Source organism: Amphiprion ocellaris, chromosome 18 (assembly GCF_022539595.1).
Source record: "Amphiprion ocellaris isolate individual 3 ecotype Okinawa chromosome 18, ASM2253959v1, whole genome shotgun sequence".
Lineage (NCBI taxonomy): Eukaryota > Metazoa > Chordata > Actinopteri > Pomacentridae > Amphiprion > Amphiprion ocellaris.
In genome coordinates this window covers 14,429,630-14,456,162 of record NC_072783.1, presented here as the reverse complement: position 1 = coordinate 14,456,162, position 26,533 = coordinate 14,429,630, and the positions used below count along the sequence as shown (strand labels likewise).

Below are 26,533 nucleotides of genomic sequence, written 5' to 3'. Positions count from 1 at the left end.
AACCCCGTTTTGGACGACCAAATATATCAGCCGAAACTAAAGAATTGGTCATGGCTAAAATTCATGCTGGCCCCCAAAAAATCACCTCCCTAATCCTAACCCTAACCCTAACCCTATTTTTGATATGTCCATCCTTCATGTCTGGTACTTCTCAGTAGAAGTACCAGTTCAACTCCTTCTTTTGACAAAGCCATATTTAATCTGTGGAGGCAAAACAATATATAGTTAATGAGATTTTTTATGTGTCCAGACTTTAGGGACACCCTTTTCATGTAATGTAATGTGTGTGTCAAGCACATTTTTCCAAGTCATTACGATGTGTTTAGCTATTTCAGTCCATCTAATCAGTGTGCTGATAGTCATTTTGAAAACATATTACACCTCAGATAGAGATCTGTTTAGGTACATGACTGGCTTGACTGACGTGTCTGGGACTCTGTGGAAGGGACTGAAACCTAGAGGTTCATTCACCAATGAACTCAAGACATATTCATTGTTTGACTGTTGTTTTGTCTGCATTTGTCGCTGTAGTAGGCAATTCATTTTCCACAGACAGTTTTGCTCATCGTTGGGTTGTTTTAATCAGTTTTCCTATCATTGTAAATATGGCTAGCTCTTCAGCTAACTGTACACACTCTGAAGGAAATCATATTCTTCTTATATATGTGTGTGTGTGTGTGTGTGTGTGTGTGTATATATATATATATGTATATACTGATATGTATATACACACACACACTGTTTCCTCTAGGATTTTTTCCTGCAGCAGGGGCAGGCTCCCGCTCGCCCCGCCCCGCCCTGCCACCACACACACAAAAAAAGAGTGGATACTGAGAGTACCACAGTTATCTGTAGTTTACCTTAGTACTCGCGAGTACCCGACACAGTGCAGGACTGCTGTGAAGGTGTACACATGCGGCGGTGGTGTACTTGCGACGATTTATTTAAAAAAAAAAAAAAAAAAAAAAAAAAAAGAATTTAAAGGAGCGGCGCTGGGATTTTAGAATGACTGTACATTCTAACATGTACAGAATGAATCTACAGAATGAATGTAGAGGAAGCCCTGATATATATATATATATATATATATATATATATATATATATATATATATATATATATATATATATATATATATATATATATATATATATATATATATATATATATATATATATATATATGGTTGATAGCAAGAGATAATACAGTGATCAGCGCATGAGGAGAATAAAAAACAAACTGTCAAATAAATTGTTTAAAATAAAGCAAACAATGCAGGCTAGTGACTGGTCATTTGCAGCTCTGCTTGGACATGTGTAGCATATTCACATCTATGTCAGATGGGCTTGCAGCAGGAACACAGGACCTCGCCCCACACTGGGAACCACTTTCTGTCACTAAAAATGAAAATTTGCTGAATCTTACCAGACAAACATAATCTGTAGTCTGACCATGGCATATGTGTCTATGAAATACACATATGCAAAACCCTATATAAAATGATAAAAATATAATGTGTTCCACTGTGAGAACCAGGCTAAACATGTACAAAGAAGCGAGAAAATAACATTTTTATTGATGTAAATTCTGAAAGTGTTACACTTTTTAAGCCTTTTTAAGGACCTGCAGATGCTCCGTTATTAACTGATGACCTAATAAATGACTTACAAATTATCATTGTCATGAAGTATTGCTTAAAAGTGAATTTCAAACACATGCTGCATATTTTTGCATATTCAATCAGTTTTTATATTCAAATCTAACAGTATGATGGCATATGAAAGTGTGTGGAATAAAACTGGCACACAGAGGAAGCAACCTGTGCATAGAAAAGTTCTATAGGGATGTACAGTGTTCAAAAACAGGTGACACACATTGAATGACCTGAATGTACGGTGAAACTACACGTGGAGCCTTTTCTGATGTTTCAAACTTCATACTGTTTCCATGCTTCACTTGTTCAGCAGACATCAGATCTGCTGTTGGACGATGCAGAGTGGTCTTTCTGAAAAGCTGTAACTACAGCCATCTTCCTAATCAATCATGAGCTTCTTGAGGGAGTTGAGATAGGCAGGGATGAGGGAGCTGACCGACTCGTTGTCATCGTTGAGGATCTTCTCCTCTCTGCCCTCAGAGCCGGCAGAGCTGTTTGACCGGACCAGGCCAGGGTACGGAGTGCTGTAACCCTGGAGGAGATCGCACAGGACAGGAGTGATGGCTACAGTCTGTTATACTGATATTTAGCCTTTTTCAGAGTTTGGAAAACTAAGTATGCCAAATTACAGTTAATTAATTAATCGTTAAATATTAGCTATTAGCAATTCCTTTAAGGTGTATATAATTGGACACATGTCACTGAATTATGGTGTTACTGAAAAAAACAAACAAGTTCTGAAGCATTCAAGTTCTTGCCCTGTTTATTGTATAACAATACAGCATAATTATGAGACAATGGGTCACATTTAGATGCACTCTCCAATTTTCAGTTTCATTTTGGGTCGTCTTAACTTTCCATAAGCAACTGCATACAGGCCTCAGATTTTGTGGCTGATCACTAGAGTGAAAATTCCTTAATTAGCGCTTGAGCTAAAAAAGTTTTCTTGCTTTTGGGTTTACTCCTGAATTATGCAGTCGACTGTACATGCTCATTAGCGTCTGCCCTAGTGGTCACATCCATGGGTTCCTACTTGCCCATAGACGACTTTTCTATTTTCTGGAAATGTTTATATGAATATTCTGACTCCCAGCCAATCGGACCTTCACTGCATGCTATTTCTCAGCTCTCTCTGACCTCCCCATTACTTGTCTATATCCACTGATGTTGTACAAAAAAGATAAAATACCAAATAAATATAAAAACTAAGGGATTAAGAATTCATAACAGGAAGAGTAAAAGCTGTGGTGTTGGCAGTTTTCTAGTTAAGTGTCAGACACCTCTTCTTTATAGGCAACAAATGCTTTTTGTACTACAGTAGATTTTTCTGCAGTACTATACGTGGCCACAGGTACGCACTAGCAGCTAAGCTGCACCTCATCCAAAGCTATGTCCAAAAATCACCTTGTTGTTCACATTCACTGCTCCCCTCTGTGATGGACACTCAACAGTGAGCAGTAAATTTAGATTTCAGTCTCTTACTAACTGTTGTCATTTTGTGTCATCACAGTCAACTGTTGCCAGGAATATTGCCAAGCAATATTCTTGGCATCTGTAACATTCAGTGCATTGCATTGTGTGATTGCTAGTAGAATGCTGTGTACATGCCATGGACACCACTTTTTTCATTATACTGGAGAGCCCTTCAGCCCCTCCTGCTGTGTGTTATTATAAAACTGATCAGAAATGTTGCCATAAGGTAATCACAAGCAACAGAAGCTACAAAACACAGCACATCCTTACTTCTGCTAAAGACAAGATGGTCAAAAAATACTAGAACACAGCCAGAGTGTTTGCATGTTGCCATAGAAGAAGTAAATGAATAAACAAAGGAGTATTTGTGGACAGAGTCCATATCTGTCACTACAGAATGCGGCTGGGCAGCTGCAGCTGCAGCTGACTCTGCTGCAGGGTTACTTACAGAGGAGTATCCTTTGCCGAAGCTGCCCCTGTTTTTGGTCCTGATCTTGGTAAGTGCTGACTCTGCGATGTCAGCCCGCTCCTCAGCATCATCCAGCTCATGGACGGTCTTCCTGTACTTTGCCAGGTTCATGTTGGCTTGTTCCTCCTGCAGGGACAATGGTCTGTGAGCAATTTCAAACACACAGGAGCATCATAGAGCAATATGTAATGTGAGTGAAGCAAGTTTGGAGTAAGGACAAGGTGGCATACGGCCTCTTCCACTTGTCTCTTGTAGGCCTTCATCTTGTTCTGCAGCCTCTCCACCAGCTCCTGCATCCTCTGCTGGTTCTTCTGGTCCTCCTCTGACTGGAACAGCAGCTCTTTCAGACGACGTTCATTCTTCCGCAGCGTCTTTACCGTTTCAGCGTGTCGCTTCTGCTCCGAGTCCAGCTCTAGCTCCATCTCCTTCACCTGTACACAAATAGCAGCTGTTGCTGACTGTTCACATTCATCCAGACCGTGTTTAAGCTGTGGAAAAAGTATCCAACAAATTCCCGGATCAAGGTACACTGCTGTTCAAAAGTTTGGGGTCATGTAGAAATGTCCTTATTTTTGAAAGAAAAGCATTTTTTCAGTGAAGATGACATTAAATTAATCAGAAATACAGTCTAGACATTGTTAATGTGGTAAATGACTATTCTAGCTGGAAATGGCTGATTTTTTAATGGAATATCTACATAGGGGTACAGAGGCCCATCTCCAGCAACCATCACTCCTGTGTTCTAATGGTACATTATGTTTTTAGAATTACATTAGTTACATTAGTTAGAATTTGAAGTAATTAAGTTACTGCTGCATGTAAATGTGCACAATTCTACTACTTCTGAGACAGTCATATGGATCTTGCTACTGTCTGATGTTGCAAATATTTAACAAATCCGGAGGAAAAACTCCTACAAACAGCTGGGAGCAACAAACTAAATTGCAGCTCCTGTTAAAGTTTATGTCAAAACCAGGATTAAATTCATTATTGGGGAGTCTCATTTATCAGACCTATTAGAGACTCTGTCTTCATTGCAGTAAGGTTTTATTTTTATGGGCATTTCGATTTGTAAGAAATCGGAAATTGTGAAGTAAAGTGACAGAGTAAGGTGAGTTGGAACCAATACTGGTGCTAAACAGTGAACTAAGTCTACTTCAAATTGCATGACACAACTTTAAGTATGTCGCTTTTGCTCATCCCCAATGCAAAACTAAATGTGGTTCAGACTTTTGCCGTGTTGAAAGTTATGTAGAATGTTACTACGTCTGACCTAGTAAGATTGCTTTTACAGAAAAGTGAGCAAGAAAGTCATTCAGACATGATGCTGACACATTCAGATGCTGTCAGATTAATGTAAGCATAACAAAATGCTACATGCTAATGTTCACTAATATGATAAAGGCCTTAAAGACAGTGAAATAAAAATTCCATGTGCTTGTTTCAGTTGTGATATTTTCATGCTTGAACATCTTGAAGTGAGGAGTGTTACTCCATTTCTCATATAATACTGTGCTTGACAGTTCGTTTGTGAGTCGGGGCAGCTAGCAAATACCATGTGTCATCCACAAACTGTGTGTGTGTCCACGGTTCTGGACTAGCTGAGCCACGCAATAGGTTTGTGTTCCAGCAATATAAGGGACACACCACAAACCAGCAGCTCTGGTGCTTCACACATCACTGCATGTATAAGGCAGAAATACGGACTCAATGTGCAAAAATACACTTTGGAATTCCTTTATGAGCACATAGTGCAAGTAAAATGTGAGACGTGTGACAAAAAGGGCAGCTGAGATGCCCTCTGTGTGGACATGCTGTAAGTCTCATCGCTGGAATACTCGTGTCCATGTAAAACACACTCACCAGAATAACTGCTGAGATGTTGGAATGCAGCGACATTGCTAAAAACAGGTCCAATGCTGCAAGAAACACGAGCAGAGGCAATAAATCCTAAACTGCTGCAGCAAAGAAGAAACAATTGTTTCTTCTTCCTCTTCCTTGATTTAGTTTTTTTTTTGTTTTTTGTATGGAAATGTTTACCTACTATTGAATGTAAGTTCATAGGGGCAAGCCATTACAGATCCTCCAGTGTGGATCATGAATATCCATACTGAATTCCACGAGCTGATGAGCCTGACTAACATGTTTGTGTCTCCGTACCTTCCCCTCCAACTTCTGGATGATCTTCTTCCCTCCTCTCAGAGCCATCTGTTCAGCCTCGTCCAGCCTGCTGCTCATGTCTTTGATCTGGGCTTCCAGACCTTTCTTCACTCTCTCCAGGTGGAGTGTGTGCTCCTGCTCCAGACGCAGCTCCTCACCGACTCGCGCCAACTGAGAGAACATCCATTTCAAACATTATTTAAAGAGCCTGAAAATGTTTCCCAACTGTGCCGCAACAGTGTTTCACTGAGTGATTTCATATGTTTTACCTCGCAGCTGGCCTTCTTGGCCTTGTCTGTGCATCCTCTCAGCTCTGCCTGCAGCTCCTCATGCTCCTGCTGCAGAGTCTGAAGATCCACCTCCAGCTTCCTCCTCCCACTCAGAGACAACTGGAACTGAACGCAAAGGAGAAAACATCAAGGAAATCTATGAGTTTATGGTTCATATTAGAATCAGTGCTAATGAAGCGTAGGTTCTGTCGCCACCTGGTTGTTGAGGTCGCTGTACTTCTCGCTGGCCTCCTGCAGCTCTGTCTCCAAGGCCTTACGGGCTCTCTCTGCGCTCTCCAGTGCTGTCCGGGTCTCCTCACTCTCGCTGATCAAAAGAGCACAGCGTCGCTCCACAGCAGCCTGCTCCTCCCGGCACTCCTCATGACTCCGCACCTCCTCCTCCAGCTGAGCCTGCAGCTCCTGGGACAGAGCAGGACATTGTTCTGTCAGCATTGTTAAACATCACCACTCTAGCAGGTACATGTGATGTGTTCTGAGCGGACCTTAATCTGCTGCTGCATCTTCTTGCTGTTTTTGCTGAGCTCTGTGTTGTTCTTGGTGAGCAGGTCCACCTGCAGCTCCAGCTCATTGATGTCCATCTCCAGTTTCTTCTTCAACTTCAGTCCCTCTGCTCTGCCCTTCACCTCCACGTCCAGACTGGCCTGCAGGGACTCTAGCGCCCTCTGGTGGCTTTTTCTGAAGTAGGCGTGAAACAAACGGTGGAAAGGTATTGACAAGATGGAGTGAGAATACTTTTCTCTGCTGAGGCAGTAATTCAGAGTTTGAAGGGATAAACAGTTCCAGTCTTACCTCTAAAGATTATGTACAGTGAGTTTGTTGAAGGAGTAAAGGGAGATAAAAGACAGCATGGAAAACAGTTAGAGTAGTGGTGCTATGGGTAGTAGTAACCAAAATTATAGAAAAAAACAACAACAAACAAACAGGGCATTAGCAGCAATAAAACAACCAGTGAAAGGGGAACAATTTGATATTTTGGGAGATTGACTTATTTGCTTTTGAGCTGATGGAAACAAGAAGATCTTGCATCTGTCTGTTAACTATAAGTTTAACACATTGCACCTCCTTCATTTAATCTGCACAGGGCTGTTAATGGCCATGTCTTGCTGTCACAACCAAGTTTTCAGGCAAAAGTCCAGAAAGTAACTCTACATGTTCAAGAAACCCATTTTACACTTCAGTGTTTGGACGGATGAAACCAGCGTGATATAGCATGCTAATTGGTGAAATGTAGAGGAGACAGGAGGAAGGATTTCACAACTCAGCATCAAGTTTAAACTAGATCTATTGATTTTTAAGAATCCTTTTCAGAATTTTCATTAAAAAAATAAAATATAATCTAGAGTCGAACTGACATTGTGGGGCAACCTTCCTTTCTTGAGATACCATTATTATTTCTTTAAAAAGAGTTCTCGTGTCTGTGGTTCTCTGGACTGACTGTGTTCAGACATTAACACTTTCAGTCGACTAATCAGCAGCAGGACAGAAACACAAATGACCTGTCCCTGATCAGTTACAAAAGATTCTTTCTACTAACTGATATTATAAAAATCATTGTAGATAAGCAAATGATGCATTTGAACCCGCTAATATGTAAATCTGCAAATTATACTTTTTAATGGCTTTTATGTGCAAGATTAAGCTATTCTCCAAAAAACTTGCTGGTTTTCCCTATGAATACACTGCAGCATGGTACATCCTGGAGATGAGGAAGATGAAGAGAAGGATGAGAGGCAGCAGAGGTACCTGGCAGCTTCAGTCTCCTCCTCCTTCTCCTGCAGTCTACGCTCCAGGTCTCCTTTAGCCTGAGACAGTTCCAGCTGCAGCCTCAGCACCTTGGTCTCCTCAGCCTGACAAAACAGAAGATGGGAATCTTGGAGTAAGTAAAGATACTACTCCCACAATATTATGTAAACTGAATACACAACATAGGACAAATACTACAGCTAATATGCAGATTTGTTAAAGCACAAACCTCCAAAGCTGCCTCAGATTCCTCCAGGGAGGCCTGTAACTCTTCTTTCTCCATCTCAATTTTCTTTTTTGCTTTCTGGAGCTCGTGAACACTCTTACCTCCATCTGACAGCTGGTCTGTTAGGTCTGCTATTTCCTCTGTGGAACAAAGAAAAGCCATGCATAAGGTTAGCTGCACCACGGTTTCTATTAGCTACTATGCTATTACGACTGTCAGTTTTGGTGTTTCATTTAAAAAAAAAAAAAGAAAAACTTTTGCAGACATTTTAACATTATAGAAACATTTTTGCCAAGAAGTGAAAGATTAACACCACTTTCATGCCTATATGTCAAGTTAAAAGTTAGCCTAGCTTAAGACCATAAGCAGGGGGAAACCTGGGGGAAGCAGGGGCTAACCCCTCTCAAATTAAGAAATGTATCAAAACTCCCTACTTAGTATGCTTCACATTTTTGACAACAATATTTTGCTGCAAGTCGTCTATGTGTCTAGCACTGGACACCAATCTCTTCTACATTTGTTTTTGTGTATGGTCTAAACAAATAAAACAGAACCTTTATTTACTAAGCTTTAAATGTGTTGGTGTTCATCTTTCTGAACAAAACCAAGTTAGCTATGAGCTAAGCTTAGTAAACAGAAATCTAAAGGAAGAAATAGTAAAAAGAGAAAAAAATATCAAAACTTAAATGCATGTTTTCCGGAAAAGAGAAGTAACCAGAACCACTACACCATGGCTATTTAAAGCTAGCTGGTGACATAGCCTTAGCTAAACTAAATCTAATTTAACTAACCACCATTTTAAAAAAAAACAAATGCAAATATTATATATATATGTGTGTGTGTGTGTGTGTGTGTGTGTGTGTGTGTGTGTGTGTGTGTGTCTGTGTGTGTGTGTGTGTGTGTGTTTGTGTGTGTGTGTGTGTGTGTGTGTGTGTGTGTGTGTGTGTGTGTGTCTGTGTGTGTGTGTGTGTGTATACTGGATATATTGAAGCACCACAATCTTAGCAAATGATCTTTTCTAAATAAATACCAGGCAGAAAACAAAGTACCTTCTCTGGTGCTTAGTCTTCAAACTTATTTGTTTCTTGCTGACTCCAGTTCTGTGTTTAATGCACTTAAGCATTTCACCCAAAATGTAACGCTATTTCTTAAAATCTGTGAGATTCATCAGCTCTGCCCCTCATGTGTCCTGCATACCCTGATAGGCCTTGTTCTCCCTACGTAGAACCTCCAGCTGCTCCAGAGATTCCTCGTGAGCTGTCTTGAGTTTGAAGAGCTCGGTAGCGTGTTGCCTACTCTCCTTCTGGCAGCCCTCCACCTCGGTCACCAGCTCTTCACATTTCTGCTTCCAGTCTCCAAGCTGCTTCTCCAGGACCCTCTGTTTCTTATCCAGAGTCTGACCACAACTGCTGGCCTGAGGCAGGGAACAAATGTTGCTACATTGACAATGTTTATGGCAGAGAAACACATATTTTATAATGTGCTTCCCTCTCTACCTTCTCCAGGTCCATGCAGAGCTCCTCTACCTCTCCTTGCAGTCTCTGTTTGGTTTTCTCCAGGGAGGAACATTTGGCCTGAGTGGCTTCCACGGCCTCCTCGGCCTCTTGAAGCCTGCTCGCCAGCTTCTTCCTGTGAACACACACATCATTACATACATCACAGAGTCTATTTAAGGTATTAAATCATGTCAAATGAGGTAAACATCTGACAATATCAACACCACACACTTGGTCTCCTCCAGCTCGTCGGCGTGCTGGATTGAATCTGCCTCATGTTTGCTCCTCCAGTGCGTCACCTCACTGTTGAGTTTGGAAACAAGGCGTTGCATCTCCTGCTTACTCTCCTGCTCCTCCTCCAGCTGCTCCCTCAGCACCTCGCACTCCTGCCGCACTGAGCTCAGACTGTTGCTGACCGCCTGCTTACACTGCAGAGACATGAGCAAATGTGAGAGGGAAATAGCAAAATGGGGATATTTTCTGTTTCATATTGAAAACACTGACCTTGACCTCCTCATCCAGGTGTTTCTTCAGCTCCTCAAGCTGGGACTGGAGCAGCGTCTTAGAGCGGGTCAGCTGGCTCGCTCTGCCCTCTGCCTCCTCCATCTGTCGACTCACGTCTGCATTATCAGCTGTCGGGACAAACATAAGCGCTGATTAATGACACACTGTAGCACGCAGCAGAAACAAAGCAGCAAATATGTGAAACACAAGCATGCAATGTGATTATTTGATTACAAGAGATTACAAGAGCTGAAGTAGATTAGTTCATGTACAGAGATATACAGTAAGGGATAGCAAGGACATCTGAGTACATTATCTGCATGGAGCTAAATGGAGCATCAGAGATTCATCTTCCAGTAAATTGTGTCATATCTGTGTGTTCTATTGTTTCAGTCAAGAAACAATACACAACGTGTCAATGTGTCTAACTATCTGAAACAAAGTATATCACATTATTCTGATTTCACTTGTCATAGACAGTTTAACAGATACAAACATCTTCTGTAGTTTCAAATTATACCACTTGAGCGTCTCAGCTTGGTCTTCCTGAAGACCTAACATTTTTGACAGAAATCCTGGGCATTGCTTATAAAAGATGCGATTGAGGTACATTATAGGACATATAAGCTGCAGTTTTTGGAAGTAAGGGGGAACCTTACTCAGGATTAATATCACTATGCCTCTGCTGCTTTCTTGTTTTTTTTCTCTTGTGCAGATGGGACATGGACAGTTTTACACAACGATAGTAGTCCTCCTAAAGGGCCTTCTAAACATCCTTAATTAAGAGTTATCCCTTTAGACCCTTTCAACCAACTTAAGAGCTAAGAGAAGCAGTTGACTCAAATGGGCAAGCAAACCAGTTGGGTCAGTGGTTGGTAGGTAGGTTGGTTGGCCAGCTAGCAGATCCAGCAGTAGGTAAGTATGTATGTAGGTTGGTACATTGGTCAGTAGATTTGCTGGTCACTGATTTAGACAGTAGTTGGGCAGGTAGATAGATACATCAATAGGATAGGTTAGGAGATCAATTGCCAAACCAATTTGGTATATAGGTAGGTATCTGTTGGTTTGTCAGGTGGTTGGATGGTAGACAGATTGGTAGGTGGGTAGATGTAATAATTCCATATATCTTGCTGATTATGCAGATTATCCAGTGACTGCCATGAAATTTTGATTCTTTTTGTATTTATTCTATATATATATATATATATATATATATTCATTGAATATGCACTTTATAAACTGCCAAATGCTTTGATGGAAAGGTCATTTTTAGTTTGATGAGTAAATATGTCAGACAGACGAGATAATGCACTTTCAGGAGTGCTTCAGGAGGTATTTTTCCAGTGTAGACATAGTGGAGGGAAACTGTACTCAACCAGTTAATGAATAGAATGAATCATTGAATCCTGCCATCAGAGTATACTTCTGAAAATTGATTATCATTTATTTTTTTTTATACACTGACACAATGAGAAACATAACCTGCACTGCATTACTGGCTGGGAGTAAATCTAAATTACTTAGGCCTCCCTATAACTTCTCTCTGTTTCGGAACTACTTTTATTATGATAATTTTTGCAGAAAATTGTACCTTCATTTGGGATGTCATTGTAAGACCTGATTTACATTATTGTACCTGTGAGTCTGTTCTTGGCCACGCTGAGCTCAGTGAGGGTCCTCTGCAGCTCATCTCCTCTCCTGTTGGCCTCAAACAGCTGCTCCTCCAGCTTCTTCAGCTGACTGTCTGAGGAGGTCTGTGGCACAACACAGACACCACCACGTTATGCCTCACTTACAAGATTGTAACTTAGGCCTGCGACTTTACTGGCTTGTTAAAAAAACAAACACTCCATTAAACGAGTAGCAAACCACACTTCATGTGACCTAACTTCCTGACCTTGGCTTTCTGCAGAGTATCCAGTGAAGCAGCCAGATCGTCTACCTCGATCCTCAAATTCTGCTTCTCCTTCTCCAGTTTGGCTCTGGTCCTCTGCAGAGCCTCACACTGTTCGCTCAGTTCTGCCACAACATCGCTGTGCCGCTTCCTCAGAGACGCAGCTAATGCTTCAGACTGGACTGAGGACTCCTCCAGGTCTCGTCTCAGACGCTGGAGCTCAGCCTCTCGCTTCTTGTTCACTTCCATCTGCTTATCACACATATAAGCTGTATGTGAAGGCTGGTAACGCTTATTTTCAGTCAGAATTTTTCATTTTTCATCTAATGTCCTGGATAGCATCCTCAGAACACCATAAAAGTTAACTAGTATTTAGGTGTAAATCACACTGATATTTTTAAGAAAGTCCAATGTAAATTGCTACTAATTATCAAGGAAAATGATTTATTTAATGTGTTGCACGAGCAGGGAGGAAACATATGAATGTGCATGCTAAAGTGACACAAAGACTGCTTAGTTGACCTGTGAGGCGGTGACCCCTCCTGCTTCCTCAAGCCGGTCCGTGAGATCATCCAATTCTCTGGTGAGATCTGCTCTCTGCTTCTCTACCTGTCAAAAATACAACAGTTAACAATTGGCAATGGATATTGAATGCACAATGTGATGCTAAATAATCATGTTTTATCATGATTCAGTATAATTCAATAACAAACTGCAAAGTTTGGCAAAGTGACTTAAGACTTGACGCAGAAGATTTCTGGTCCTAAAACTGTCACATCTGACAGGACAGGAAATTTAACCACCAGGGGACTAGTCCATTGACAGCCCAGAAAAGGAAGTGATCTCTCCCAAGGTCAGAGGTTAGTAGGGTAGCTGGTATCCAATCAGAGCAATGCAGGGGCTAGATGCTGTCACACTGTCCAAATATTGTCTGTGAACTCTTCTTTCCTGTTCATGTTATTCACTGGTGTTCACTGCTGAACATTCTATGAGAGACCATGTTGCTCGTAGCCCTGCTTCTTGGTGTGACACTGGATTTTCTTCCATAGTATGTTACACAGAGGATGTAAGAAGCTTACTGATGTATGAGGTAATTTTTTCTCCTCTTGGGGACAGCTTAGGAAGCTGTAAACACAACACATAATACAGAATCACCTTAAAGGTTCTGTATATGACATTTAGAACCACTGAAAGTTGCTAGAGCAACCAGGAGACTCAGACCAAAACCAAATGGGCATGTCGGCCACACCTCACCCATCTTTTCATGGAACATTTACAACCAGAAGCGTTTTGTCCATAAGAGCCGGCCAAAAATAATCCATCCATAATGACTAGTCCATGCTAGCATCGTAAAATAAATTCATTGATCATGATGAGATGTTTATTTAAAATTATCTTCACTTGACCTGTCTGTCTCTCAATCACTGCTCTGGACACATGGAGCAGAACCATGTGTGGAAACAGATACACACTGAATGGACTAGAACAGCAAGAGTTTTACTTTGTTTGCTATCTGGTGCGGAGCTAGTTTATTTATTTGGCTAAAAACTACTTTTTTCTTTCTGAGAATAATGTTGACAAGAGCACTGTGGCACCTTTCACATTACAGGTGGTAATTTGACCAGAGGTTTGACTGTAATATACAAAGGTTATGAGCTATACTATAACATTCTCTTATACATACACATATTTTTAAAAGCAGTGACAATAGGTATAGTTACAATTAAAATCCTGGAAATTTACCTTATTAGTTTGTATTTGATTTTAGATAGGTGCTTTAATCTTGATAGTAAATATAACCCAACAAAGTCAAAAAAATCCCAAATACATTCATAAATATTAGTACCTTTAATATTATATATCATGGTTCTCTAGTATAATAAAAGTTGACACCAGTATAATACATAGAATAGTCAAACTTGACACCTACATCAAAGTAAATTTAAAATTGCTGCATGAAAAGAAAAACAAATAAAAAATATTTAAAGCTTCTAAAATGTTGATATACAGCATTAATGATAAATTCCTTAACAAGGATGTCAGAGAGAGCCTTCTCACGCTCAAATATGGCGCAGCACACATGGAGAGAGTTTATAATACTGGGCCATTACATGCACAAACAGCCAGCACTCTGTAGTTAAAAGCACTTGTTGTTTTTACGCAGATCTTTTACAGCTGGTTTAAAGACAGTCATAGATGTTGAGACTAGTCTGCAAAAGCTGGAGTCACAGGCCTCCCTGACAGCAGCAATGAGACACAGCCATCAACACACCTCAGGCAGAACAAGGGAAAACAGATGATTCTCACTGGGGGCCTCCTTCTCCACCCCAGCCCCGCCCTGTGTGCCTACAACCTGGCTCTGGTACAAGGTTAACGCTGAGCACTCAGCTCACTCATCGCTCTACTCCACACTGCTGACTGAGTCAACAGCTCCTGCGGATCAGTATCACCTGACACCACTCCCTGCCATTCGCATGCTAATGAAAGGTCAGTGCTCCCAAAGTGTCCTGCTGCTGGAGATGGGACATTCATCTTCTTTTGCGCAACAATGTGAAGGAGTAGGAGTGTATCTCTGTGAAGACTGTGCATACACTACCATTCAAACGTTTGGGGTCACCCAGGCAATTTCATTTTTTCCATGGAAACTCACACTTTTATTCAAGTGCTGACATAATTGTACAGGGGTTTTCTAATCATCAGTTACCCTTTCTACACGATTAGCTAACATAATGTACCATTAGAACACAAGAGTGATGGTTGCTGGAAATTGGCCTCTGTATCCTTATGTAGATATTCCATTAAAAATCAGTGGTTTCCAGCTAGAATAGTCATTTACCACATTAACAACGTCTAGACTGTATTTCTGATTAATGCAATGTTATCTTCATTGAAAAAAAAAATGCTTTTCTTTTAAAAATAAGGACATTTCTAAGTGACCCCAAATTTTTGAAAGGTAGTGTACTTGCCCGTGTGTGTGCGTAAGTGCTTTTTGAATTCATCCATGTACGTCCTCAGTTTCTACAATCTAGGTCATATTAAGCCCCAGGTTTCCTCACCTTGAACAAGGTAGGGTGAAGTGTTCTGTCCTTAAATGAAAGTGGTGGTGCGCATACTCTATTTTCTATTTTTAATTGCATATTTTTAAGAATCTGTTTCAGGTTCTGCTTAGCCTATTGCAATAGCAAAATATGCACAGAAAGAACTGTTGGTTAAGTGCTACAGGACAATTTCATACTTTTTTTGAAGGTAACTTGAAAGTGTAATACTTCCATATTAGAGGGGGAATAAGTCAAATTTTGTATGGTTTTTATATTGTTCTATGAGTTTCAGCAAACAAAGCACTCAATATTTAAAAGGTTAGCTCATACAAGACATACAATCCTAGACAGATTGCATTTTAACACTGAATTTTCCACTAGAAAGAACACTACAAACAAAATTCCATTCACCTCCACTGCTATTGCAAATTTGTTCAGTCTTGGTTGAGTCTTACTGCTCTAACCAGCTATGGTTCCATTTTTTTTTCTAACAGCTCTGACAAACCCACTGTACACAGCAACAAATGTTAGTAAATAGGTGAAGGTAGCTGTATATTTAGCAGCAAAAAAGCCTAGTAAATGCACAGCTTTACCTGTTATTTTGAGTCCTTTTTTATGTGTGTGGTCTACAGTAAATAAAACCCTCTACAGTGTGTGTCGGCTGGCATTCCAGATGGGAGGGGATCCCATGGAAAACAGTGCTGTCTGTCAGCCTCTATCTCCTGATACTATCTCCCCTGTGTGACCTGAGGAGCAGAGTCTAACAATAGTGATCCTGTCTGCAGCAGAAGTATGTTGTATTTGAGCTGCTCTGAAGATGCAGGCTTTGGAACAGATAAAGACCTGCATGTCTGTGCCTGTCTCTTTACCCGGTCTGTGGCTTTGGAGACTGGAGGGGTCCCAGCTAGCTCCATTAAGAACACCACCCAGAATGGGAAGAAGTGTGCAAAACGCACCCTGAGGCCTGCTGTCACTCTATTCAGTGTTCAGAGTGAAATATGTGCCTCTACATTTCTGCCTTTACCTACTTTAACATGGAAAATACAGAGAGGTCTTAAGAGGCGCAACCAGGTTCCATGTCCTTAGCTTAAATACACACGTGCTTTAAGAGCGTCTTATTTGAAACAACAAGCACTTAAAGTGCTCACCTTAGTAGATTAGCTTCATATGAACCAGACATGCTGTTTTGAAATGATTTAACATTACAAAGAAGATGTCTTGGACACTTTGCTGTGGTTTAAAGGAGGGTGGGGAAAAAATGTCCTATTCATCTAATTTGCTTCTGGGAGCAAGGCGAGGGGAATACAAGAAACAGAAGGCGCACTCGTGTGTGTAAGGGATTGAGAAAGATGGGGAAAAATAAGAAATAAGGAGGAAAAAAGATGTCGGGGCTCCCCACCGCCTCTGGGGTTGCCCAGTATGTTAATCAGAAACACAAGGTCTCTCCCACCCTAGTTTATTATCACAGGTGCAGATGGTTTGGGGTGACCAGAGGCACAGCACCAATGCAAATACCCCACTGGTTGCCACCACCGACTTCTTCTCTTTCACTGTTGTCTTCAATCCAAAAACTGTTCTTAACTCCACAATCCTGAAACAATCTGATCCCAGAGCTGTTTGGCATCTTCTAACCTATCCTGCAGCCTGACAGACCAGTTTAAAGCTACGATATCCAAGATTAACATTCAAAAATAAACTAAAACTACCAACAGAATATTACTAGAGTAGTTACTAATTACCAAGAAATTATGTTATTTGACGATCGGCGTATGCTTGCTCGTCTGTCCATCTGTCTTTTAGCAACATTACTCAAAAACGAATAAGCAGATTTGGATGAAATTTTCAGGGAAGGTCAGAAATGACACAAGGACCAATCGATTAGTGGCAGTGATGCGGCTTATAGTCTGGATCCACGGATTTGTTTAAGATTTCTGCATCGCGAGATAATGGCACAGTGTCACTGTAACTATGACTACAAGTGAACACGACGTCAGCTGCCTGCTGACGATCACATGATTGCAATCTTGCTACAAATCGACTGTTGAGGACTTATCAGGACTTATCTGTCGGAAATGATCCAAGGAACAATTGATGAGATTGTGGGGGTGTTTCTGAGTCCCATCAATTCCCAACTACATATTTAGGTCACACGATTCGGTATCCTTACATAATGTACACATGCATAACACACGCCTGTGCTCACTGCAAGCTAAATTTTTATTAAAGATTTAATCCGTCAGAAATAATACAACTGAACAGTCTTGGCAGAGCACTGCGCTCTCTGAGTGCAAATCTTGTTACTAATTGTGGTGTGGTTTCCTATGCAAGGAAATGAGGAAATACACAGTTCTTCCAAAGCTGTGTCTTCGGTCCCTCCTCCTGTCAAAAGTCCCAGAGTCGGTCAAGATAACACTGCTATCTTATAACTGTGTGTTTGGCATCAGCTTAGAGTTTATGTTATAGCTTTCTTAGCATAGTAGCAAGATTACAGCCAAAGCAAGACCTTATATTGTTACCTTGAGTTCGACACATGGCTGTCACCCTCTTTCTCTTTTGAAATTGTATATAATTAGTGAGAGTATTTTTGCAACCAGAGGAGTCTGCCCCTGCTGGAGAGAATGCAAATTTTGGGCATTTCTGCATTGGCTTCGCTTTTCAAACCTGGAAGCCACATCATTCTGTTGTATACAGTTTATGTTCAGTATGATAGCTTTATTTGCTATGTGCAATTGCTTCCGGCTTGATAGATATCTAGTTGAAAAACTCATTTAGCTAATCAGATACAAATCTTCCAACTGATCTGAACTGCATATCAACAAACAGCTCACTTAAATAACATATTAACGCTGTTGGTTACAATTAGCTGATTCTATAAGCGGTTGCTACACAGTCAGCCAATGGAAAGCAACGCTAATGGTCAACTCCTTTTTTGTTTGTATTTCTCGTGCTCCTTTTCTTTGCTGGCATGAATAAAAAGGGGTTAGAATTAGCCCTCTGGTCTTGGTCCTGATGGTTTCCCTGCTGAATTTCTTAAACATTTCTGGTCAATGTTAGCACCCCTTTTCTTCAGGACAGTGACAGAGATTAAAAATAATGGTTATATCAGTCTGCACATGAATACAGCTGCAATTAAATTATTATTGAAACCAGACAAAGATCCTACGCTTCCCTCTAGCTATCGACCTCTGTCACTAATCAGCACCGACATCAAAATTATCTCAAAAGCTCTCGCCTCCAGGCTGGAGAAAATCATCCTGTCAATAATTCACAGTGATCAAACAGGATTTATAAATGGCCGACACTCTATCAACAATCTCAGAAGACTTCTAAATCTAATCTCTTTGATGCAACGCCACAACAAAGAAGCTATTGTTATGTCACTGGACACAGAAAAAGCCTTTGACAAAGTTAATTGGTCCTTTCTCTTCGCTGTGCTTCACAAATTTGGCTTTGGAGAATCGTTTATCCAGTGGGTATCAGCTCTGTACAACTCACCCAAGGCTACAGTCACCACTAATAGGATCACTTCACAAAGCTTCAGTCTGCAAAGGGGAACAAGACAGGGATGGCCACTCTCTCCCTTGTTGTTTGCGATCTTTATCGAACCATTAGCAACAGCTGTACGTCAGAACAACGATATCGAAGGTATCTGCGCTCTGGAGTCTGAACATAAAATTAACCTATACGCAGATGACAATTTACTTTATCTACAAGAACCCAAAACTTCAGTTAAGGAAGTATTTAACTTCATCACAACCTTCTCGCGTCTTTCAGACTACTCCGTCAACTGGTCAAAATCAATATTACCTTTAAAAGAAAACTCGTGGAATCTCGCAGTCCAAAACTCGCATTATTCTTTTCCTACCGGCAACATCAGATATCTGGGCATAAATATTTCCTCCAGACTCTCAGAACTAGTTCACCTGAGCTTCACTCCACTTTTGGACAAAGTCTGTGATGATCTGAGGCGTTGGAACAACCTCCCCATCTCCCTTTTGGGACAAATAGCTACAGTCAAAATGAAAATATTACCTAAAATCAACTATCTCTTCTCCATGATTCCATTTAAACTCACATCAAAGTGGTTCCAATCGTTAGACTCTGCTATTGGTAAATTCTACTCAAAGAATAAAAAGGCTAAAATCAGTTTGACTACCCTCCAGAAGAATAAACCCGAAGGGGGACTGGAGGCTCCCAACTTCATGTATTATTATTTAGCCAACCAAATACAATATCTCACCAAATGGATACATCCACATGAAGAATATAACTCCTGGCTGGAACTAGAACAGTTAGATTGTAACCAGATCAAAATCTCTGACCTTCCCTTTATCACTTCTGCCCTTAAACATCACTCCTGCTTCAAGAATCCTATGATCGCTTCCACCTTGTCTGCTTTGTGGAAAACAGTGGAAGTCACAGGCTCCCAATTAAAACCCAGTATACTCTCCCCAATCTGGCACAACCCTGATTTTGCAAACAACAAAATAGCTCTTTATTTCAGCACATGGGCAGAGAGAGGAGTCACCCACCTCCATCACCTTCTTGATGATAACATATTTAGGACATATATAAACTTATTCCAAACATTTGAAATAAGAAATGGAAATTTTCTTCAGTACCTACAGGTAAAGAAGATGATTACAAGTAGAATTCCATTGCTTCAGGCTACTTTACAGCCAATTAATTTACAGCCACCTGAATTTGTCAAATACATTGTGAAACTGTCTCCAAGAAATAAGAGGAATCTCTCAAAAATGTATAGTTTACTTTCAAAGACAGACTCTATACACCTACCAATTCAAAAATGGGAAAAAGACGTATCCAAATCTTTTACTCTGATTTTTGGACCCAGAGCTATGAAAACACATTTAAAATGACAAAAAACACCAACTTACAATTGATCCAATTTAAGGTGCTTCACAGAACGCATATAACGCAATATAAACTGTATAAAATGGGCTTCTCGCGCTCAGACACATGTACGCAATGCACCCAAAACATGACTGACACTTACTTTCACGCTCTATCAATTCTGGGTAACAATCACACAGAAACTCTCCAATATTTTGGACTGCGGGATTCCGCATTCCCCGAAAGTTTGCCTAATTGGCGATCTAACGCAAACAGCCCTACCAGACATTCATATCCAACCCACACTTGCAGCTATCGCCATTGCCAAAAAAACTATTTTAGTTAACTGGAAAGATAAGAAAGCCCTCAACATCATCCACTGGCTGAACCTCCTCACAGAACACATTTCACTTGAGAGAATATCTGCTATCAGAAAAAACCAATTGGACTCCTTTAAAGAAAAATGGTCTCCATTTATTAAATCAATAAATATTAATCTATAGCCTCCATTTGTATGTGGGCGTATGCCACTCCCCTCATAAAATTGTGATACTTATTCTGTCTGTGTGTATGGTCTGACTTTTCTCTGCTTTATTTCAGTTTATTAACCGTCTATCTTTTTAAGTAGGATGGCACCATGGACTTCAAGGCTGTGTGCATGCACTGGTGGTGTCCTTTCTCTATTGCTCCTGGGGTTGCTCTCTGGCTCTGCGGGGCCTGCGTGGCTCGGGCCCCTCTGCCTGGGGGTGGGTGTCTCCGGTGTCTCTCCCTTTGAGCCCTGGGTCTGCTGGGTCTGTGCGCTCTCCCGGGGCCTTGGGGGTAGCGGCGGCTGGTCTCTTCTGGGGCGCACTGGCTGGCCCTGGGTTTTGGGGTGAGTCGGCCCTTCCGTCGCTCCCCTGTCTCTTCCCGCTCTGCTTCCCTCCTCCTCCCTCCTCTCCTGCCTGGCCGCTCGTCCTTGCCCCTCTCCCTCCCCTGGGGGGGCCTGGGGCCCTCCGCTGCCTGGGGGTCTGGCATGGGGGCCGGGTGGTCTCTCTGGGGGGGTGGCTCTGGCTCATCTGGGCACAGGCCTTAGTACTTGCCTGTGTGCTGCCACTGGAGATCAGTTTCTGCTGGCTGGGGGCTTCTGTCCGGGCCCGGTGCTGTCCTTGGGTGTGGTGGGGTGGATGGGGTCTCGGGGATGCTGCGGGGTGGGCGCCCTGCATCCTGGACATGCCGGCTCCGGGGTGGGCGTGGGGGCCCATGGCCCTTACTTCCTGGTGGTGCGGCCTGGTCCTCCCTCCGGGGCAGGGTGCCGCGTGCGGCTGGCCCGTGGTGGGGCTATGGCGTCTGCCGGGGCGCTGCTCTGGCACTGCGACTTCCAGGGGTTGTGGGTGCTGGCTGGGCCGGTCGGGTTGGTGTGGGCCCACCTCGGCCTCTTGCCTCCGGGCTCTGGGGGCCCTCTGCATAAGTACCGGTGGTCTTACTACCTGTCTCCCCCGCTGCTCTGTCCTCATGGGCCGGATCCACACCAGACTGCCTCTTACTGTGCACTTCACATACTTCACACGTCACTGTATATAGCTACTCTTGGGCTGGGGGGTCCCCGGGACATGGGGGTTGTGGCCTGGGGGGGTTCTCCTGCGTGCTCGATGGGTCCGCGCTGGTGCGGTGGCTCTTGGCGGGCTGCGGGGGCTGGATTAGCCGTCCTGGTGGGCGCTGTGGCTGTAGTGCGGGCTAGTGGCATGTAGTGGCTCTGTCCTGGTGGGTTGTCAGGGCGCATTGCGGGGTGTAGGGGCCTTGGGTGTGCTGCGCTCGCCTGGGGCCTGGTGCAGGGGGTATGCAGGGTGCCTCCCTGTCGGCGTCGCCGGGCCCCACCACACTGTCCATTTTTACCCTCTGGACTCGCATCGGGGCCTGGCTCCGATTTCCTCTGGCCGGCTTCCGGTGGCGGCCTGCTTTGTGCTGGGCTGGTTGCCATCCCTTCGGTGGGCTGCTCGGCCCCTGTGTCTGGCTTCCTGGCTGCATGGGGCCGTTGGCCCCCTCGGGGGTGGGGGAGGGGGTGGGCGGGCATGCTGGGGGGTTTGGTGGGGGGTTTGGTGGGGGCTGGGGTGGGCAGGGTTGGGGTTTGGGTGGCGGATGGGTCCTTGTGCCCCGGGCTGCCTGGGTCGGTCTTGGCGCGCTGGGGGTGTCGGTAGCTGCTCCCTCTTGTTCTCCGGGTCCGTGTGGTTCACGGTGGCCCCGGTGGCTCTCTGAGGGTGCTGCCCTGTGGCTCCTACGGCCTGGGGGGAGGGGTGCCCTGTTGGCTTGGCCCTGCCTTGCTGTGATTGCTGTTCTGGGCTTCGGGGTCCTTCACACTTGCATGTTCGATCAGGTTTCGCCAGCTCCTGCCGAGTCCCATTGTCAGCGAATGATCGGACCGGCCAGAATGTGCTGAGAATCTCTCCAGAGTCTCTACCCTAAACTCATTCTCTCTTTCACTAGTATCCTCTTCCGGCCTATTCTATTCTATACTGTCAAGACCTCCACAATTATGGTGCTCAGTACCGTTTGTTTAATTATTTATTTAGTGAATCTCTTTTTCTTTTGTGTTGGTTTTTGTTTTTTGTTTTCTTTTCTGTTTTATTGATGGGCAGTTAGTAGTTGGGAATAACACACCACCTCACAATCTTTAATTGCAATAGCACCGCCTGTTAGTTTCTATCCCTGTTCGTCCTGTTCGTCTTGTTCGTCCTGTCCAGTCTTTGTTTCCCCCACACATCACTGAGGTGTAGCACTGCCCTCCCTGGTTCATAATAGGGAATTCTAATAAAGAATGTCTGCTTAGCTTTCAGGGAGGGCCGGTGATGGTCACACACATGCACTAAATATTAAAATATTTGGCTGCAAGACTAAAATATGCTCAATTCAATTCAATTCAATTCAATTCAATTTTATTTATATAGCGCCAATTACGGTCAAATTGTCTTGAGACGCTTTGCAGAACCCATATGCCTGACCCCCAGAGCAAGCTAAAAGGTGACAGTAAATCAATCTCATATAATGTTGACACCTCTTTTGTGGAGTTAAACAATGAGAATAAATGCAGACAAAAAAAAAAAGAATTAGCCCTCTGGGCAGAGCTGCTTCTTCTTCTTCCTCTAATGAGGACAAACAGAATGCTATAGTGACTCACTATTGTCTCTTGAGTTACAAATTGGTATTAAAGGAAAGGATCTGCCAGGTGATTAGCATGCACACCTCTGTAGATATCTCTGCAACACATTACATTGTAACATCAAAAATATTCCTCACATTTCATTGCTTATTTCTACAATTCTACAATTTCATTTAGCAGATGCTTTTTTCCAAAGCAATATACATCTGAGAGTAGATACAACACAAGCAGGGATCTAGTCAGGAGAAGACAACTTTAATAAGTGCCATAAATCAAATTTAAGTGTGATAGTAGGACCATTGTGTCTACAAGCAGTTCATTTTTGAACTGAAAAAAATTCAATATTGTACCTTTCAGGCTCACCTGCTTTCTCTGTTATTTGTGCAGAGGGGAGATGCTACACAGTACCTCATAGTTGTGTTGGTAAATCTTACCTTGGCTCTCATGGCCCGCTCTGCCTCCAGCTCCTCTTCCAGCTCTTCAATGCGAGCCTGAAGAGAGATTGTAAAATGAGTCTGAATGCACAAAAAAAAAAAAAAAAAATACAATCTGCTTTCACTAAGCTATAAAATATGACCAGGATATTATCGTGTGCTTTCACATTGCCAATGTCATTCTAACAGAGAATAAATGGGGTGTCACCAACGCAGACAGTTTGCTATTTTAGGGCAGCCCTTGTGTGTGGTGAGACCGCCTCATACACTCCACTTTCTCTGGGGATTTGGCACGCCTCAGGCTTTTTCCTCAGGTAGCAATTTAGAGCAAGAATGTCCCAGAGCCACTGTCATTATCTGGGTTCTGACCCAGGGCTGGGTGTGCTATGTCCGGTCAGAAAAACCAAAAAGCATTTGTGCCATTTTCATGACATTCGAGGAATTTGCGCAAGGTTTTTTTTCTGTCTCTTAGTTTTAGCTGGAAATCGGTGATGTATCAAGGTCTGAATGTGTGTAGTACATGTACAAGTCACAATGATTGTTATTTCATCAAAATGTGTAGGGTACATCTGGATTCTACATATTTGGTGATCCATGTTTCCAATATGATGTGGCATTTTGGCCATTTTCTAGGTGAAAACTTGATTTCTTGTATTCAATTTAAGAGTTTTAAGATATTTTAAAATTATTGCATGAACATAGGATGCACACAAATAACACAGTAACTTTTTTTTTTTTAACATTTGTGAAACAACAGCAGCAATTATAATCTTCTAATGTCACATACTTGTAGCTTTAAAGCTCCAAACAGTACATGTAATTTGCTACCACCACCGTTTTTTGTCTTTGGTTACAAGGCAACTTGTTTCACATGTAAAGTAGCTGTAGTTGCTGGTGTTAACAAGGTACAGAAAAGGGTTCATGATAGTGACGTCATTTACTTGATACTTCCTCAGCAGATCTCTTCCCATCCAAAAGTATTTGTAAACCATTTACAAAACTATAATTTACATGAAAAAAAATCAGTTTTTATATATATATATATATATATATATATATATATATATATATGTATACCTTATTTGCAAGTGTGTAAACTTTCTCCTGTGTTTAAAAGTACTAAGGTCATATCATTGTGTATGACAATTAGTAATGACTAATTACCTTTTTATATCTATATACCTTTTTAAATAATAAACACCTGATGCATGTCATTGTAGTGTGTTACAAGCCATTAATTAATTCCCTCTGCATGAATGTTGAAAAGGACATTTAAAATGACCTGTTAGCAAGATTTTTGTAAGCAAAAAACGTTTGTAAACACAATAAATAACATATTCAACAGAAATGCACTACTTCCAGTTGCAATACATGAAACTGCTGTGTACTCTGACTCATTTCAACCATTTCATGTTACTTTATATTTTCATTTGAGGTTGAAAATATCATAGATGTGTATAGAGAATGCAAGTAAATAACATAATGTGTAATATCATAGAGGTATTTACCAGTAAAAACAACAAAAATCTAATTAAAATTTAACATACAAAACATACATGTGGCCCATAAAATATGATGCATGTTTGTATGGATACAGATTTTCCAGTAGCTCATATATAAACTCCACACAGACTAATTATTGTAGATCAATTAAATGCTACTTATAAACAACTGTATGCAATTTTGTATAATAAATACTTCATACCATTACCTTAAGTAACATTTTCAGTGCCCTTAAAATGAACTGCTGACTTTATACAGGTAAAACATCCTACTTCATCCACCACAACTTTCAATAATTCTATAACCATCTGTGTGTATCTGCAGGGTGACTAAGTTCTCCTAATAATATTTTAACTGATTTCAGCTCATATTTTCAAAATAATCAGAGCAGAAATAAATCATCTACACTACATTTCTGCTCCACTAAGCTCTTGACAAAAGCCTCCCAGTGTAGCTGCATCCTACCAAGTTGTGTCATGTTCCGTGCTATCTCCAGTTTCTATCTACATCTCAGCGTCAGGAAGTGTGTCTGAAATGGCATGTAGCCTGGAGCCACTCATGGCAACAACACCTCCACTTCACTGATGTAGTGAAAGCCACAAGCACTGCTACACGCCAACCTACAAAGCTTCCTAAACCAGAAACTATCCAACATCTTAGACCAAAATAAAACACACATGGACAGGAGAATGTGTCTTTCACTTAAAACACACATGGACAGGAGAATGTGTCTTGCACTTGTACCACCTTTGATTCATTAATGCATACAGTTTTCTTTTGAAATCTCAAAAAAAATATTTAAATTAAAAACTTAAATACACAGAGATGCTGATTTGTTCTACTTATTGTTTGAGAGTTAAGCTTAAACAGAAAGAACTAAAAACTCACATGCCAGTGGAGGACCTCTGCAGAGAGAACAGCCATGGTGAGGCAGTAGCAGCACGACTGACTGAATGACTGACTGACACACACACACACTCACACACACACACACACACACACACACACACACACACACACACACACACACACACACACACACACACACACACACACACACACACACACACACACACACACAGATATACACACACAGCTTTACTGTTGATCCCCTCCGGCATTTTACTGTCCACGCCCCCTCATGCACGCACAGCCTCTCTCTCTCTGACAGTTCCTCACTCACATATCTGTTTCTTGTTAAATTCCTACTTTCGACAGCCTCAAACCAGCCTCAAAGTAAATATTGTGGCTCTAACACAATTGTAGAAAACATATAGTATAGTAACAGTGTTAAGAAGTCTAAGTCAGACTGCAAAGATAAATGAAATTTGAACTACTTATCCATGGCAGAAAAAGATTATATGTTGTTTCTGTGCACTTTTCTAAATGAAATTTATTCGAATTTAAATGATCCCACACTGACTTCTCCACTTAGGAGCACTCTTGGGGCAATACAGGGGAAATAACAGAATTAGGCCATCATTGCTGAGAATGCTTGCATGGTTTGATCTCCATAATTGCATGTGCTTAAGGTTTCTTTTTTCCCTCTGAAACCATAATAATGGTCCATGAATTGTTTTCAGATGTGGCCTCATAGCTGATGTTCCTCGCTTGTGTCAGAAGGGACGTTCAGCAGCGTGGGCAGTTATATCCTGTATATTC

At 41.8% G+C, this 26,533-nt stretch overlaps 1 protein-coding gene across 4 annotated transcripts in view; it reads right to left on the bottom strand.

Moving 5' to 3' along the window:
• Positions 1-1,546: 1,546 nt before the first annotated feature.
• The window catches only part of LOC111586083 (putative uncharacterized protein MYH16), a 139,855-nt gene continuing 114,868 nt past the window's right edge, over positions 1,547-26,533 (bottom strand). For all 4 annotated transcript variants that reach the window (XM_055004769.1, XM_055004770.1, XM_055004768.1 and 1 more), the window contains exons 7-23: positions 23,369-23,425; positions 12,432-12,518; positions 11,913-12,158; positions 11,652-11,769; positions 10,016-10,143; positions 9,743-9,939; positions 9,512-9,644; positions 9,213-9,429; positions 8,019-8,155; positions 7,790-7,893; positions 6,529-6,721; positions 6,242-6,445; positions 6,026-6,151; positions 5,757-5,927; positions 3,827-4,027; positions 3,576-3,722; positions 1,547-2,186 (exon numbers count right to left, since the gene is read on the bottom strand). In XM_055004769.1, the coding sequence (XP_054860744.1) occupies positions 2,034-2,186; positions 3,576-3,722; positions 3,827-4,027; positions 5,757-5,927; positions 6,026-6,151; positions 6,242-6,445; positions 6,529-6,721; positions 7,790-7,893; positions 8,019-8,155; positions 9,213-9,429; positions 9,512-9,644; positions 9,743-9,939; positions 10,016-10,143; positions 11,652-11,769; positions 11,913-12,158; positions 12,432-12,518; positions 23,369-23,425 (2,619 nt within the window). In that variant the 3' untranslated portion in view covers positions 1,547-2,033. The remainder of the gene's footprint in view (positions 2,187-3,575; positions 3,723-3,826; positions 4,028-5,756; positions 5,928-6,025; positions 6,152-6,241; positions 6,446-6,528; positions 6,722-7,789; positions 7,894-8,018; positions 8,156-9,212; positions 9,430-9,511; positions 9,645-9,742; positions 9,940-10,015; positions 10,144-11,651; positions 11,770-11,912; positions 12,159-12,431; positions 12,519-23,368; positions 23,426-26,533) is intronic.